Raw genomic sequence first — 17,482 nt, 5'->3', positions numbered from 1 at the left:
ACTGTTATCAATAGAAAATAAATATTGTTATTATTCTAACAGCTGGAATTTAAGTGGCCAAGAAATTAATATTTTTTTTTTTGGTTGAAAGAAGTATTTTTTAAGTATGGATATTTCTAATAGCCTTAAACCTTCCCTGTAATATAAAAATTACTGGACATTGTTCAACGATAGCCGTAAAGAGATCTTGGTGGATAAACAAACATTGTATTACTTTAGTAATTAGGATACTTGGCCACTTATTGTTTGCCAATATAGGCAGTCACACAGCTTTCTCATAACTTTCCCCACTCAGTAGCAGACGAAAAGGCAGGTAGCTACGTAGCAGACGAACACAGGGAACTTTGGAATAAGACTTTATTATCTAGTTAATTTTACAAGGAACCTGAGATCTAAAGGGATAAAGTGTACCTTCCCAATGATAATAAACAAAATACCACTTAAGTAGATTAAAAGCATAAGCTAAAATGTTTAGACACTTTACTTAATGAACCAACCAATTTATATGCAATTAAAGCAACAAAGTTTTTAATAGAACGAATAAGAAAAGGTTATTATAAAACTTTGGGTACTGGTGTAATTAACAGTCCTTTATCAGAGTACATTAAAAATCTGGTGCAAGATCCAAATAATATATCGATTCCTCAACCATATTATAAAACTTTAGTAACTGTCTGGACATGTCCTATTCAAAAGTAATAATGTTGTTGACTGAAGAAAAAGTTAAAAATATTCATTTGCTGAGTATGTATGTATAATAATATGCATTGTTTTGATAAAAGCAATTCAATACTACGCTTTTAAATCACATTGGTAAATTTTGGACAAAATTTCTAAACTATAAATTTTGTTTTATACTTGATTTCAAGCAAGTCCAAAAGAAATAATTGATATTGTATTTTATGCCACTTATTAGGTAGGATAGGTGTTAGAAAAAGGCTTTTTTTCTTCTTAAAAAAATGAAGGTACGATTGAAATAATTGTGCCGCCAAGTAAACCAGGAATCAAAAGGAAGCTTCACTGTAAAGAAGAAAGTTTAGCGAGAGGCTTCGCCACAGACAAAAACGCTTACTACTTTATATATTGGATAGCCGTTTAAATCTAAATTGATGCCATTGTGCTTTCCCTAAATATATATTCCTTATGATAGCAAAGGAAAGCTATTATGAAACGTGTTAGATTTCAACACTTAGATACAGCTGAGAACTATCAGTATTGAATGCAGCTTTTCTATAAGAAAGTTTGTCTTATCAGATTATTTTTTGAAAGCGAAGCTTTTCTATAATTAGGGTCGGTCTGTACGTCGTGACGGATAGCCTTTTCGTTAATTTAGAAACGTTAGAATTGTCCTATCGATTTCAAATTTTGCATGATGATCCCTGTAGTAGTTAGGTACAATTTAGAAAGCGTAACAACTCTATAATCGTTATCAGAATGTCCGTACGTCCATTTTCAACATATTGATTTTTTCACTTTTTTTACAACAAATTTTTATATGTTCTAATTATCCGATTGATCTGATTTTTGGTATACTGATTTCTGAGACAACAAAGTACAATATTATAAGCGAAGCAACTCTATAATCAAGTCCTAAAAATGTAAGCATGTCCTGAAACTTTATCCTGCATCAAGCAATTTTTCAACAAATGTACTTACAATTTTCGACTCTTATACATTTATATTCTGATTATTCAGTTCTGACACTCTACAAATATTAATGCCCTTTTGTCCTACCGTTTCAGAGCTTCGCTTTTATGGATGTTATCAGCCTTGTTGGTCTTATAATTATGAATATAATTGTCTAAGCTATTTTCCATAATGGCTTTAAAACCGATAAATATCCGCTGGATTAGAACCAGTTCTCAGCCATATACCGAAAAATCATGTACATATAGTATTGTATTACAGACAATTTTCCACCAATAAAATACAAATCTTAAAATCAATACCAGTTTTGGTAGCCCCGAGCTTCGTTTTCTTTCCATGATCCCAATATTACTCTGCAGAAAAAATAGGAAGGAAAAGACCATAAATGAAAATTAAACCTAGCCAATATTTTCTCAGACAAGGAATACAACATCCATACAAGCGAAGCTCTAAAATCAGACGGTAGGACAAACGAACATTTGCACTTAATGTTAACAAAATTATATGTAATCATACGGTAAAATTGTTGCACAATTGCTTATAATACAGGATATTGTTTGTTTACTGTTTAGGCCTTGATTATTTCAGGAATCATCATGGAAAGTTTTAAATCAATATGACAATTATAACACGCCTAAATGATTGAAAAGATCTATCCGACCCTTATTAAGGAAAAGCTTCGCTTTTAATACGAGTTTCGGTCAAACTTTACTGTTCGAAAAGCAAAAAAAAAACAGGCAAGATAAAATTGAATATACAAAAATATTGATACATTTTACAATATTTATTAATTAAAATATGGACGATACATTATTCAAATTTTTAACATAAATTTTATTTTTAACAGTAATTAATGTTTTACCTAAATAATCAGATGATTTTGTCTTTAATTGTAGGTATGAAGAATTAAAGGGATCTAAAGGGATTAGACAATGGTCGGTAAATTGATTAATTCCCAATGATGATACACAAAATAACTCCTTCTTTAGATTACAATTAGTGGTTGAAACGTTTGGACACTCAACTCAATGAATCAGCTGTAAAGCTAACGAATAAGAAAACTTCAACATACAACTTTGGGAACTAATCTAAAAACCAGCCCATTGTCCCCTCTCTCTGATTTGCTTTACTCTCATTCAACAACCACCACTCTTATTCTTTGCTATTGTGTTCATTAATTAAAAAATGTGCTGAATTGATCATATGCGAAAAGGAATACACACCTTTTTAAAAATAGTTTTATAAAATGAATTATTAAAAAATATTCATCGTAATATAGACAGATTTCCGCGGATAGTCAAATAAAATGAATTATTACTGGTAAAATTAGAAGCGGATTTAGTTTTACTATTTTGTCTTGAGGAAAGTATAGAGGCAAAATTGTTTTCCTTCTTCTTATGAAATACTATTTTTTGGAAAGAAGATTATTAACATATTAAATCTATTTTACAATATTTTGTAAAGTCTTAAGTTAAACAATAACATAGATGTAAATTTAAATCTTAATTTTCACAATAAAAACAGAAAAAATGTAATATGTTTTTTGTTCTTATGTACTTTTTTCACTGTAATTTTAGTAGAGTTCATTCTGCGTTTTTTTTGCCTTCTGTATCTTTGAAAATACGTCGGTTTCCCTCAAAGTTCCTTGTCGAGCCCAGAAAGAGAGGGGGTCCTTTGTTCGAAGAATAAAAGTTAGTTTTCTTGTTTGTACTTTTAAGGTCAGTTTAGGTTAGGTTATATTGGGTAACCTGTAGCCACTCTGGGTTTAGGGCCGGGGTTACGCATATATATAAGAAAGCCCCAGACATACTCAATTTGGGGGGGGGGGGGGGGCGAAAACCAATGGTAAAGAAGGGATTCTGATGGCCTGTTTGATGCTGAATTACTACAAATAAAGTTTATTCACAAGTTCAAATTAAAGTAATAACAAAATCTTTTAACAAAAATGGTTAAATATGATTGGTAACAAAAATACATATATTATCAAAACAGAAAATTTTATTAATCATAAGAATATTTTTTAAATGAATTTTTGTTTAAATATTTCTATCTAATTAAAAATATATTTTCGCATCATAGACAGTTACTCGCGTATAATTCCTGCTTTGTTGGCCCTGAGGAGCCAAAGGCCCCGGCCAATAAATACGCGGATAACTTTCTTCTCTCATTTCAGCATGGCTCATAACCGGTTTTAATCCAGCAGAAATTAATCGGATTCAGAGCCATACTGAAATTGGTATAGTTAAGTAAATACATGCATGACTAAAATCAATGGTTATTATTTAGATTATTAAGTAAATTTTCACTACAATAATATCACAAAATGCTGCTCTGAGTAAATTTTGCAAGATGAACAGTTGGCAAAATCTTACCATCCTGTTGATTAATGGGTACAAGTACAGAATACAAACAAGGGTGACAAAGTGCATAAAAGCGAAGCTCTATAATCAAAATGTAGAACAAACTGTCGTAGACCATAATAAACAGAATATCCATTTTATGGTATTCAAAAAATGTTTAAAGTTGCGTAAAGACAGGATTCTGTTTCAGGGTGTACTTACACTTTTGGTACTTGATATGCTTAGAGATGCTTCGCTTCAAGTATATTGTACCTTGCTTTTCAAGGAATCATTGTTCCAAAATCAGATTAATATGATATTTATATCAAACAAAAATATTTTTGTCAAAAAAAATATCTAATAACGATGCTTTACAGGAATCATCAATCAAACTTTGAAATCGAAAGGGTATGCTTAAATTAACGAACTGCGCTGACCGTTACGTAGACACCCAGACGTACATACAGACCATATTATTAGAAAAGCTTCGCCTTTAGAAAAACAAGAAAGAAGAGAGTTATATAATATTAATCTTTTTACAGGATTCTACCCAAAAAAAGTATATTTTTATAGGGATTGATATTTGAAATTTTAAGTATATTTTGCATTGAAATTGAGTTTTCTTTGATTAATTATTTTATTTAATTTGATACTTCATGATGAAAAATACTAGTTAAACTCCTAATAAAATATGTAAGGAAATCTTAATTTATATTTATATGAAATTAATTTATTTTATTATTTGAAATAAAATTAAAGAAATGGGATACGTTTTGTTAAAGATACAATGATAAATATTAAAAAATTCCTAAATAAATACCCATACAGTAGCAAATATAAGGGCTCGGCAGCCGCGCGTCAGCCGTAACTAAGCCTCAACATTTTAAAAAAGAGATTACCATTACCGAAATAGTTTAGACTTCCAGCCGATTTTTAAAATTTGTAGAAGGTTGATTTCCCTGAGGCTTACAGGAGGTAGCTGACGCGCAAATGCCGAGCCCTGGCAAATATTAATTCACAAAATATTGTTCATTCATAAATATGTAAATACTTAGTTTTCTTCTTAATATTTCTGTAACGTCTTACTTCCTGAAATAATAATAAGTTTTAGGATGAACTGAAATTTAATTTCCGAATGTGTACACGGTTTCCTCGGTGTTTCCTAATCCTATCTCAATATTTACTACTAGCTAAAAAAGCTTCAAACTTCAAAAAAAATCTAAAGAAGGTGTATCAACTTTTTCACTTTTTATTTAAGATAGCTAGCCGGTTCTTTTAGTAAGTAGTAGATGTAAAATTTTTGATAGAATTCAGATATGCAATCGGTTTTTTTGTAGACCTCTTATTTTTTGAGTAATTTAAGTTTTTAAAAAAAATAATTAAGTCGATTTTAAGGTACTAAAACGCAACAAAATAAAAGAAGAAATGGCCAGTATGAACAAAAATAGTAAGATCTTTAATTTGACACCTTACTTTTAAAATTATGTTGAGTAATTATTGAAAAAATTAATTTTTTTAACCTCGGTTTAATCAAAACTTAGAAGTAAAACATAATCTTCCACAGGCATAAAAAATATGGGTTCATAAATAACTTTAGAATCAGAAAAATATTATGAATCCATTGTAAGCTAAATTGAAAAAGTTTTATAAAACTATAATAAAAAATATAAGTTTACTTTAAGAATCATAATTTTCGGCTTTAAAGGGTTGAACAACTTGAAAACTTGAAACTTGAAATAAACCTAAATAAATATACATACAATGTAACAGATATTTTTTAAACACAAGAAACAAGAAAGCATTTTTAACTGCATTGTTTTGAAGTTTATAAACAGATTGAAGCATATTTGTTCATAATTTTTCGTTCTTTACATGTTATGTAAGTATCACTATTTTCATTGTAGTATCTATTGTATATATTCTATGAACATTATTCTTTTTTTTTGTCAATTCTATTGGTTGAGGTTTTGAGGTTAAGCTTCCCGATCAGTCAATTTTTGAGACTTGTGATTGGCTAGTTTAATAGTTACAATTAAGTGTTACCTGTAAAATATAATACGTTAGGCCATTTTTATTATTTTTATTTTTTTACTTTTTTCAATTTTGCTTACAATGGATTCGTAATATTTTTCTGATTCTAAAGTTATTATGAACCCATATTTTTTATGCCTGTGGGAGATTATATTTTACTTCAAAGTTTTGATTAAACCGAGGTTAAAAAAATTGATTTCTTCAATAATTACTCAACAGAATTTTAAAAGTAAGGTGTCAAATTAAAGATCTTACTATTTTTGTTCATACTGGCCATTTTCTTCTTTTATTTTGTTGCGTTTTAGTACCTTAAAACCGACTTAATTATTTTTTAAAAAAACTTAAATTACTTAAAAAATAAGAGGTCTACAAAAAAACTGATTGCATATCTGAATTCTATCAAAAATTTTACATCTACTACTTACTAAAAGAACCGGCTAGCTATCTTAAATAAAAAGTGAAAAAGTTGATACGCCTTCTTTGAAAAATTAAAATTTTGATTTTTTTGATGGAATTTTGAAGTTTTTTTTAGCTAGAAGTAAATATTGAGATAGGATGAGCTAACAACGAGGAAACTGTGTATACATTCGGAAATTAAATTTCAGTTAATCAGCTTAAGTATAGAGATAATAAAGAAAAATCTACACGATATATCTACCCAAAAATCCGTCAAACTTGAAAAGGAATTCCAAGCAGACGAACTCTTCTGTTAGGAAATATTAAGTCACGTAATTTTTACTTTGGGGTCTACTTACGAATATTAAAAAAAAGGGACCTAATCTCTGGCATTAAGCCCCTAGAGGGTCAACGATGGTTGGAATAGAATCAGCTTGAAAAGTTTTTAGAGTAAAAGTGTTTTCAGATTGGCCAAATTCGGCCTCTGAGGCCAAAGATTAAGTAGCCTAAAACCGCACTTATTCATAAGTTAAGTACGTATCTTATGAATCTCGAGTCCGTGTTACCATATTTATTTATGATACCAAAGCTGTGGGGCGTCGTAGCTCAGTGGTAACGCACTGGGTTACGGTGATGAGAGTTTGAGTTCTAGTCCCCATGTTGCAACTCGAATTTCTCAGTTGAATACATTCACGCAACTTTCCATGGTTGTGTTGTGGTTGGCTATACAAAAGTGTCTCAGCCTACTCCATGACTACTTAGGTCCAAACCCTAAGAGACTATGGCTAATTAATCAATCAATGATACCAAAGCTTTATCCTAAGAAATGTGACTAATATCTATAGCTGACTCATTATGCGAATGAAATGAAAAAATATATGACAAAGTACACTTTCCAGACAATAATATGGCCGGATCGTACCTCCACTGTTTTTTCTGTTGGTCGATTTAGAGAGTATGTATCAATATCTATATCTGACTAGCGGATACGCCCCTGAGGCCTCTAGTGGCACTTGAAATATTTTTTTTTAAAATAATACGTAACCTTTCTAATTTCTATGTTGCATTGAAGTCTACGTAAAAAAATATATTTTTTGTGATTTCTCTTGGGAGTGTGGCGGTATATTCAAAAAAATAGTTATAAACCTTCCCGGGACCTATGAGAAGCTACCCTGTTTAGGAGAACCCGATCAGTTCAGCGGTTAGCGGGATCCTTCGGTACAAACATACAGACAAACATCCTGTTACTTTATTATAAGGATAGTAAGACACATATATTTTCGGTACAGTCCCTTTCGTGACAACGCCTCTTAAGTGGCGTTTCGACGTATTTTTACAGTAGCTTTTTATAGGTTAGGTTAGATGATTGCCCCGCGGGGTTAGAGCCCTCTTGCAGGGGCTAGAAATTCGGAGAAAAGCTACTGTAAAAATACGACAAAACGCCTCTTAAGAGGGGACTATACCCCTATTTTTCTTTTCCCTGAATAAATCCCTAGCAACAAAATTATTTAAATTTTAAGAAATAATACCACGCTAATAGTTGAATAGTCCTAACCTAATTAAAACCTACACAAAAATCAAGTTTAAAAAATCACGTAAAAAAAATATCGGAAAATCTTTTTTTCAAAGCTTTTCATCAAATAGAGGTGTTGGGTTGTAATAAGTTGAATCTTGATCAGTTTGTTTAAACTAGCATTGTCCAAACTTTTCAACGTATAATTTTAATCTACAGAAGGGGTAAATTTGTTTAATATACCTTGGGCAGCACATCAATTTACTGTCCAATGTCTTATCCCTGACATTAACTTATTAAAGTAAAACACTAGAGGGACAAAGGGTTAACTAACTGTATCTCCCTATCGCAACCACCTTGTGCAACCTTTCTATGGGGTCATTGAAAAGTCCCCAAAGTTTTACAATAACATTTTCATTGGCTAAACAAATTTGGGAAATTTTATTGATTTTTGATTGGTCAGTTCATTATGTTGAGTGTCCAAGCGTTTCAACCAAAAATTGCAATCTACAGAAGGGGTATTTTTGTATTTTATCACTGTTGTTATATTATGTAAAGATTGTAATCATTCATTTATCCCTTTTTCTTTTTGTGGCTTCTACTAACCAATCAATTGATTAAAAATCACTGAATATTTTCATTTATTGAAATGTTAAAAATAAAAACAATAAAACAAGGATGACAACATCCATAAGTAGCGAAGCACAAAAGAAACGTTGGTGGACAACCAAACAAAGTAAGTTATAGAGCACAAAAAAAAGGAAAAACAAGAGAATATGCAACGACAAATCATATATGTATGTTTTTTTTTAAGCATTAACGACAGATTTACGGACAAAACAATGTAAAGACAAGATGCACACAGCCCATAAGAATCTTTACTGCTGTTTCTAAATATCAGAGGAGAAAACCATATTTTTTCAATAGCGTTACAGACTTACGGTAAAAAAACAACAAAAACAACAATTTGTGTTTGTTAAAGTTTTTCTTTCAGAAAAGAGGTTTTCAGTTTACATTATTACAAACAATTAGGCATAATTTTTTTGAGAAAATAAGAAACATTAAAATTACAAAAGTACATAATTTTCAAAACTTTATAATATTTTAGGTATATTTTGTGCTGTATAAAGTCAGTCGTTATCACATAGCATTAAAAAAATGGGATAAAAGACAAACAAAATTTTTTTTTATCTTGCTATTTTTGTGCTTATCACTTACACACAGAAACACCCAAACAGAATTAAATTGACTTTTTCCAATGGGTTTACTGAACTGTATTCAATGTATAAATGGCACTTATAATTCGAATTTTGATCTGAAATTTTGCATGAGTAACCCTTGGTAGGTCTATTTTCCCTAAATCGAAAAAAAAAGTTTAAAAAGTAACGGCTAACGGCTCAGCCGTTTAGCCGTTTTTTGGCTATTTTTAGAGCAAATCTGTCATAAATTACATAGAAATCAACTTTTTGAAACATATTTTTGCTTTAAATCATGTGAAATGATACAAAAAAAACAATTTTTAGATTTCTAGTACCAGCAACTACCGGCTAGAACCGTTTGAAAACGTTTTGGATCGGAAAAGAGCATTCTGTGGAGAGAGGTTTCGTGATGGATTTCGCTTGAAAATACCCAACAAATGGCTAAACGGATGAGCCGCCAGCCGTTAGCCGCTACTTTTCCAACTTTTTGTTCGATTTAGGGAAAATAGACCTACCAAGGATTACTCATGCAAAATTTCAGATCAAAATTCGAATTCTAAGTGCCATTTATACATTGATTACGAGATGGTTGCATTAAAACCCCCCCCCTTAAATCAAACTTTTAAAAAAATTTTAGAGCTGAAATATTTTCCTGCATTTTTATTTAACATGATTCGCAAGCTGGATATTTCTAGTAGCCTATGCCTGCAGATGCTTTTAAATGAACCATTAGCAGCAAATTATTAAAAAATGCAGCTGGTATATGATTTAAAATATAGATAAGGCTTCGACTGAAAAATCTAAGAATACAAAGGAAGTTAATTTTTGAAAAAGGCTGCAGCACTTAAGACTTATTCATTTATTCGCTGTTGGTTTCTCAGAACAAGAGCGGCCGGAACACACCTGAATTTACCAGCGGCTAGCTGTGGCTGAGAAACAGGGATCTAAAGGGATAAGACAATGGCCGATAGATTGATGTACAACCCCAATATTAATACACAAAATTAACCCTTCTGCAGTCTGCAAGTATTGGTTGAACGTTTGAACATTCAACTAAAGTAAACAATCAAAATTCATTATATGTCCCTAAAGTTGTTTAGACAACATATAAGAAAACGTAATAATAAAACTTTGTGGACAATTGTACTTAATAGTCCATTGTCCCCTCTCTCTCTATGGCTGAGACCGCACAACTATTCATAATAATTATAGAGTAGAATTGCTAAAAACAAAAACAAAAAATTTACCTTAATAGTAGAGCGCCCATTCGTTATTTGAAATAAAGTCATCCACTACTTCTTTCATAGCATAATTAGGTATCAACATATCCTAAACAAATTATAATTATTGTATTATAGACAGCTATCTGCGGATATTAAAATGAAAAATTAGAAGATTAAAACTAGTTTTGTCAACCTCGAGGGGTGGAAGGCCCAGGATTACAGGATTAACAGGATTTACTATACATTTTAGCAGGGTTTCGGATCCGGATCTGGATCCGGATCCGCAAGGATCCGCATATTTTCGAGTCCAAGGATCCGGATCCTTGGACTCATAAAAATGCGGAAAAAATGGAAAAATCTACCTAAATTTATATAAAATCTCAGACATTCTCTTGATGAGAGCCAATCTTTAAGGTTTAGGGTAAGACTTGAAAATTAAAAGTATTTTTGACTTCGAATTAAGAATAAATATTTTTTGAAAGGTTTGGTGATTTTATTTTTATTGTCAAGGATCCGGATCCGCACTGACCAAATTTTGAGGATCCGGATCCGGATCCGCAAAAAATCAATGCGGATCCGAAACCCTGCATTTTAGAATAACAAATGATCATAAAATCAATTTATACAAACTTAGTGAAACAATTTTTCATTCTTCACATCCAGGGAAGGCTTATAACTATTTTGGGGGAGGATACACAGAAATCCCAAGCTATTTTTTTCTTCAATTTAAAACTAAAAACTGGAAAGTGAAGGGTTTACTTAACCACTTCCCCCACCCCCTCCTTACCGTAAGTGCACCTAGAGGCCTATAGGTGAATATCCGCTAGTTTAAGAGGAAAAACATTTTTATTTAAACCAAAAATTGACTACTGTAAAAAACATTCCAAGTAAAAATACACTTTTGAGAAGGGGGGTCTAATCTGTAGCCCAATAACAGGTCAGTGGTATTAAACATAAAAACGAGTTTGAAAAATGTTTTTTTTCCATCACGTTTCATAATATTTGTGCTTACATAACCTAATATACTGTTTGTAGCAGCGTGGCGGAGCCGTTTAATTTTTATGCGGCTCCGGCTCCGGGAAGCCGTATCTGGAAATACGGCTCCAGCTCAGGTCTAAATTCAAGAAAAACTCGACATATTTTTCCCACATAAAAAAATATCTTTAATTTTTTACTTTTAGAGGTTTTAAAAGTTCAATTTTTGATAAAAATGGACTTGAAAAACATGACAAAACAGAGTTTATAATTTATAAAAAATCTCTTTATTTATCTACTCCGGAGCCGTTTTTTTTATCGAAAATTACGGCTCCGGCAAAATATGGCGGCTCCACGGCTCCGGCTCCGCAACGCTGGTTTGTAGTACGATGACAATTAAATAATACTTGTTACACAACCACATGACAATCCATTAATAAAACCATATTTCTACAAGAATGGTCTTCTGATAAATTGAGCATTTTTTCATGAATAATGCGCTTTTTACAAAACAGTTTTAGTACATCATTTTTTCTATCAGAATAAATGTGTCAAACAATCGACTTCATTTGCTAAACCAGAGCATGCAACAAAAAAGTTTGACTTTTGTCAAATGTGCCTTTTAAATCTAAACTTTTGTACCATAATATCTTTTCTCGTATTCATTTGAATCCGGTGGATAGGAACCGGTTCTCATGAATACGAAAAAACTATGTCTAGCATCGTATTATATCCAGTTTTCTACGAATATAAAATGTACAATCATAGGATTAAAACTAGTTTTTTTAGCCCGTGCCTTCGGCATCTCGTGCCTAAAAAAACTAGTTTTAATCTTATAATTGTACATTCTATATCCGCAGAAAGGTGTTTATAATAAGATGCGAGAAATAACTATTCTCGTATTCATTCGAATCCGGTGGATAGGAACCGGTTCTCATCCATACGAAAAAACTATGTCTAGCATCGTATTATATCCAGCTTTCTACGAATATAAAAAAGTACAATCATAAGATTAAAACCAGTTTTTTTTTAGCCCGGCACCTCGGGTCTAACACTTCTTTGACGTCCTTGGTGATGCCAATTTTTTTTACCTGTGTAAGTTTAGTTCTGGTGACAGGATCAAAGTGTCCAACTCTCTCCAGGTGTTCAGTTATATCTTTTCTAAAATAAGAATTAGGCAGTCAGTTGTATGTCTTTTATATTATTTAAAGTAGTAAAGCATTTTTCTGAATGCTTTTTTAACATTTCTATGTTTTTTTTTAAATTTTATTTTATTTATTTATTTTTGTAAAGGGAGGGGGGGGGGGAGATATTAAGGACCTTCAATCTATTAGGCACAACCACCAGTGAAATAAAAAGGAAAATAAGAATAACATCATAATTTCTTATTGTAAAAATATGCAACTTCCTTAAGTACGGAGAAAGTGGATATTTTGTTATTACTCAATAAAAATGAATATCATGATATCAAATCATGATAATTAGACTGGTACTTTTTTATGTTTTTTTTTTCTGATAAAATATGTTTGATTGAAAATAGACAAATATCAGTTGGTCTAACCAAGACTAACTTAAAATGAAAAAGGCTAAGTTCTACTACAAAAAGTAGTATATTTTTTGCTTGTCTGTTCAGATATTGCTTATAACTGAATCTATTAAGTTTTCAATATAAGGTATTATAGATAGAGATCCTTGGATATTTTCAGAATATAATAATGAGCCTTGGGTCCGGATTCATTTTTTTCGCGCATTTTCGGCAAAGTTAAGTGTAACCATTTAGTCAAATGCTCTTATTAAACTATTAAGTCGAACTGTTCTTAATTATGACCATTTCATATATATATACATTTGGTCATAATTAAAAACAGTTTGACTAAATGGTTACACTAAACTTTACGAAAATATGCAAAAAAAATTACTCTTTTAAAAAACTGTGTTTTAAATATTTTTAAAAACATTTATTTATGCCGAGGTTCTTAAGTTTTTAAATTAACGACATCCGTATTTGTGATCTGTAAGACACTGGTATTAAACTTGGTAAGGTGCTTCAAAACATTCAAATCTGACATTTTCAAAATTTGTATTTTGTACAGTCTACACGGAAAATGAATGATCTTTACTATACTAAAACTATCCTCACATTAAAACTAGGTAAAGCTTCTTGGTGAGAAAATGTGCACCTTTTAACCACAATAATTATATGTATAACTTATTCATAGAATACTCATCATGATTATATACTTAAAGGCTATTATAATTGATAAATACGTAATTCATTTTATTTATAGCATTGATGAATATGTAACTAGCGGATACGCCCATAGAGGCCTCTAGGAGCACTTGAGATGCTGGAGGTTAGATTTTGTTAAAAAATCAAAAGTTTAAATGGGGAGGGGGGGGGGGGGAGGGACAATCGACCAACTCCCCAAATTTTTATTTTATTTTAGAACTAAAATAGGAATTTTAAAACTAAAACTATTTTTTTTTTTTGGGGGGGGGGGAGTGATTCATTTATTTCTAGATCGAATTCTTTTGGAGGAATTATGAGAGGCTGCATTGTAAAGGAGAATCATATCAGTTCAGCGAATAGCAAGATCATTCGGTACAGACAGACACACACAGATCCGGTTACTTTAATATAAGATTAACTGTTGATGTATATAGTGTAAAAGGGTTCATGACTTGATTCTTAGGTCATAAGTGCTGCATCAAAACAATAAAGCCTTTAGATATACTTTTAAAAACTGTTGGTGATTTTCACCAAATAATGTTTTGAGTTACCTTTAAAGGTGGAAAAAAATAGGAAAATTGATCTCAGTAATTTAACTATTTTTAGGAAGCCTGCAAAAAATACACCGATCTAACTGCTGAACGGCTGTTATTGAAGCTGAAGGGTTTAAATTTTGGGTTTCAGGTCTACTTGTGGCAATTAAAGTGGTGTATTTCTTGCAGGCTTCCTTAAGTTTATAAACTTGTTTACTAATTTCAAAATAATGATTATGTTCTATTTGGATCTAATTATATTTTTAACAATAAAAAATTGACGTCAATGTATATTAGAGTTTTATAATATTCAAATAATCATTAAAAAACGGAAATAAAAAAGACAAGAAATATGATTTTCAAAATTACCCAAAATCCATAGATTTATATTATTCCAGGGAAAAGGGAAAGTGATTCAGACAAACAATTCTAAGTCAAAATTTCCCCACAACCCTTTTTCCTTATTTCTATTCTCCTTACCCACTTCCCTTCATAAGAACATCAAGATTAACATCCCGTTTGATTCTGATGACAAGAGGATTTCAATGCTTTCATCAAGTAATTTAAGTTTCATGCGTAATCAAAACAATAAATCGAATGTACAGATCTATAGTAGAAATGTATATTCAGATAACTACCTGCCTCCCTTTTTTGTCTGCTAGAAAATTATTTTCTGCTACTTGGCTGTGCTAATATTCCCGACACTATTGGTTGATTTTCAAAGACCTAATTGAGGGTTGGTACTTTTTTATTTAACCCCTTTCCCCTCTAGTGTTTAACTCTAATATCAGATGTATGGATGGAAGTAATTAACTATAAAAAAGATGGATATTCAGCATCCAAACTACAATTACCATGAAAGAAAAAAAATTGTAGAGTAGCTTCGCTACGAAAACGTGCAAATCTTTATAATCATTATAAAAAGGATTTGGTTATCATTTTAAGTCGCAATACAATTCTTTTGCGCCTTTTGGTTGGTACATAATAAAATGACTGTAAAATTAAATTCAAACAAAATTTCCAGAAATGTTTCAAAACCGATACTGAAAAATCATGTATCGTATCGTATTAGAGCCAATTTTCCAGTTTTGCTGGTCCGCGCCTTCAGCCTCTCGGGTCATAAAACCGTGTAATTCTCCGTTTTACTATCCGTGAAAAACTGTCTAAAATATGATGGGAGAAATAACTATTTTAATTCAGCTGATTTTGATGGGTTGTCTTGGTAAATACTTAGGTAACCCCCTAAAAATCACCAAAAATATAAATATTTTTTTAAAATTAATTCAGTTGGTTACACCGTCCACGTCATTTGCAGTGATACAACCATGAAAGATAAATTAATGTCCACCCGCTATTCTTCAGTATTTTAAACTTTATGGAAAGAATGAGTTGTGGATTAATCTTATCGACCATGTTCCCACTACTCTGATTATCATAAAATAAAAGTTACAGGATGGGTGTCTGTCTTGTATCTGTATCTTAGGATCTCGCTAACCACTGGACCACTGGGTTCGCCTTTGCTTCTTTTATGTCCAGTGAAAATTTAAAACTACTTCTATTTAACGGCGAATCCTTCTTTTAAAGCGGTTGATTAGTTTGTCTTTTTTACACGTAAAAAAGCATTTCCCTTTAAGCTTTGCTATTACCTACATATTTAATTTGTCTCCAAAAAGAGAGAAATTTTGTAAAGGTAATTTGTAATTTAATGTACCATGAAGAATTTTATTAATAATTAAAAATAAAAGAAAGTGGGGTTGGTAGGTTGTTTTCTTCCTATACCTTACACCTGTTGGGGCCCTAACCCTGCGGGGTTAATACGTAACAGACATAACCTAACCTAAAGTAATAAACAAACAAACTGGCGTTATCCTCTTTTTTTCAATGTTGAAAATTTGAGTACCCCCCCCCCCCCTCCCCCCCCGACAACGACAAACAACTATTTTAGGTTAGGTTTTAGGCTAGGGAGCCGAGCGCTGCGGCTAGGCAGGCAAGGGGGCCGAGCGCTGCGGCTAGGGAGCCGAGCACTGCGGCCAGAGTTCATAGTTCATAATTTTCAAAATTAAAAAAAATTTCTAAGGGGATAATGCCAATAAACGAAGTTCTACCCCTGCCTTATTTTCATTACATTAAAAAAAGTGAGGGGAGGTTTTTGGTACTCAACAAGGCACCTAGGGGGGACTAAGACTAGGACTAACATTTTATAAATTTACGGCCTGTTAAAAATTAATTGTAGGTATTTCTTAATAAACAAATTATACTGAAGTTTGAATTTATTTTAAAAGTTGCTAAACACTCTACGACTTAATTTATGTTTCTTCTGTAAATTGGTCCTTTTGCTATGACGTCTTGTACTGACAAAATACAGATGGAAAATTCTGTAAAAAATATGGATATTTTCTTAAACATATAAAATCCCCTTGATTATGTTTAATCTAATTTATGATTCTTTGAAACTGACGTGCGTAGATTAATTGGTGTTATTTGAAATCCACATAAACCCTCTTTTACATTAGCATATAAAAAATCATAAATGTTATAAATTTATTGATTGTGACGTATTTAAGTCAAAACAGTCACTGGTCCTGCTAGAGGCAAGTAGTATTTGAAAAGTAAGAGTATGGGGAATGTCCTAACCTGATACATTACCATGCATTACCAAAAAAAGGGGTTTCCCCGTGGTTATATAACCATTGATACTATTACAATTAACAGTACAAGCCACTTAATTTATTCATCCAATGAGAATAAACTCCGAAGCTAGAAAAAGTAGCTGACTCAGATTATGACGTCAAAAAAATTAACCAATGAGAGGCCAGTATATATTGTAATTAACCAATGGTAAAATTTATAGTGGCCTCTCATTGGTTAATTTTTATTTGACGTCATAATCTGAGTCAGCCACTTTTACTAGCCTTATGAACTTCTTGCGTTTTTATTTTCTAGTTTTTATCTGAAAACTTTGCTACAACGTATACACACCTGATTAAGTTGCTCTATTAAACACAAGTAAATGCCAGGTCAATTATATATTCATCATCATCATCATATAAAGTACGAATCAGAAGACATTTGTACAAAAGGTATTTATAAATCTGACTTAGCTTATCGAAAACCTCTCTTTAAGTATAGACGATAAATTCAGGGAAAAGAGTACAGTGGGCTGTTTATTACACTAGTACCCAAAGTTTTATATTAACGTTTTTTTCATTTGCTGGCTCAAAAACTTTGGGGACTTTTAAATTTTGATTCTGTTGAGTATCCAAACATTCCAACCAATAATTGTAATCTACAGAAGGGTTAACTTTCCCTATCATCATTAAGGATGTACACCAATTTGTCGGCCATTGTCTTATCCTTTAAGATCACTGTGATAAGACTGAGTCGTTTCCGATGCAA

The 17,482-nt window shown here is 31.6% G+C and overlaps 1 protein-coding gene across 1 annotated transcript in view; it reads right to left on the bottom strand.

The window, feature by feature from the left end:
* Window positions 1-2,416: 2,416 nt before the first annotated feature.
* Window positions 2,417-17,482, bottom strand: part of STUB1 (STIP1 homology and U-box containing protein 1) — a 29,097-nt gene continuing 14,031 nt past the window's right edge. The window contains exons 10-12 of the mRNA XM_080174789.1: window positions 12,415-12,484; window positions 10,373-10,454; window positions 2,417-5,075 (exon numbers count right to left, since the gene is read on the bottom strand). Of these exons, the coding sequence (XP_080030915.1) occupies window positions 10,374-10,454; window positions 12,415-12,484 (151 nt within the window). The 3' untranslated portion in view covers window positions 2,417-5,075; window position 10,373. The remainder of the gene's footprint in view (window positions 5,076-10,372; window positions 10,455-12,414; window positions 12,485-17,482) is intronic.

Source organism: Acartia tonsa, chromosome 10 (genome assembly GCF_053477335.1).
Source record: "Acartia tonsa isolate MP-2025a chromosome 10, ASM5347733v1, whole genome shotgun sequence".
NCBI lineage: Eukaryota > Metazoa > Arthropoda > Copepoda > Calanoida > Acartiidae > Acartia > Acartia tonsa.
This window is presented reverse-complemented; position numbering and strand designations above follow the sequence as displayed.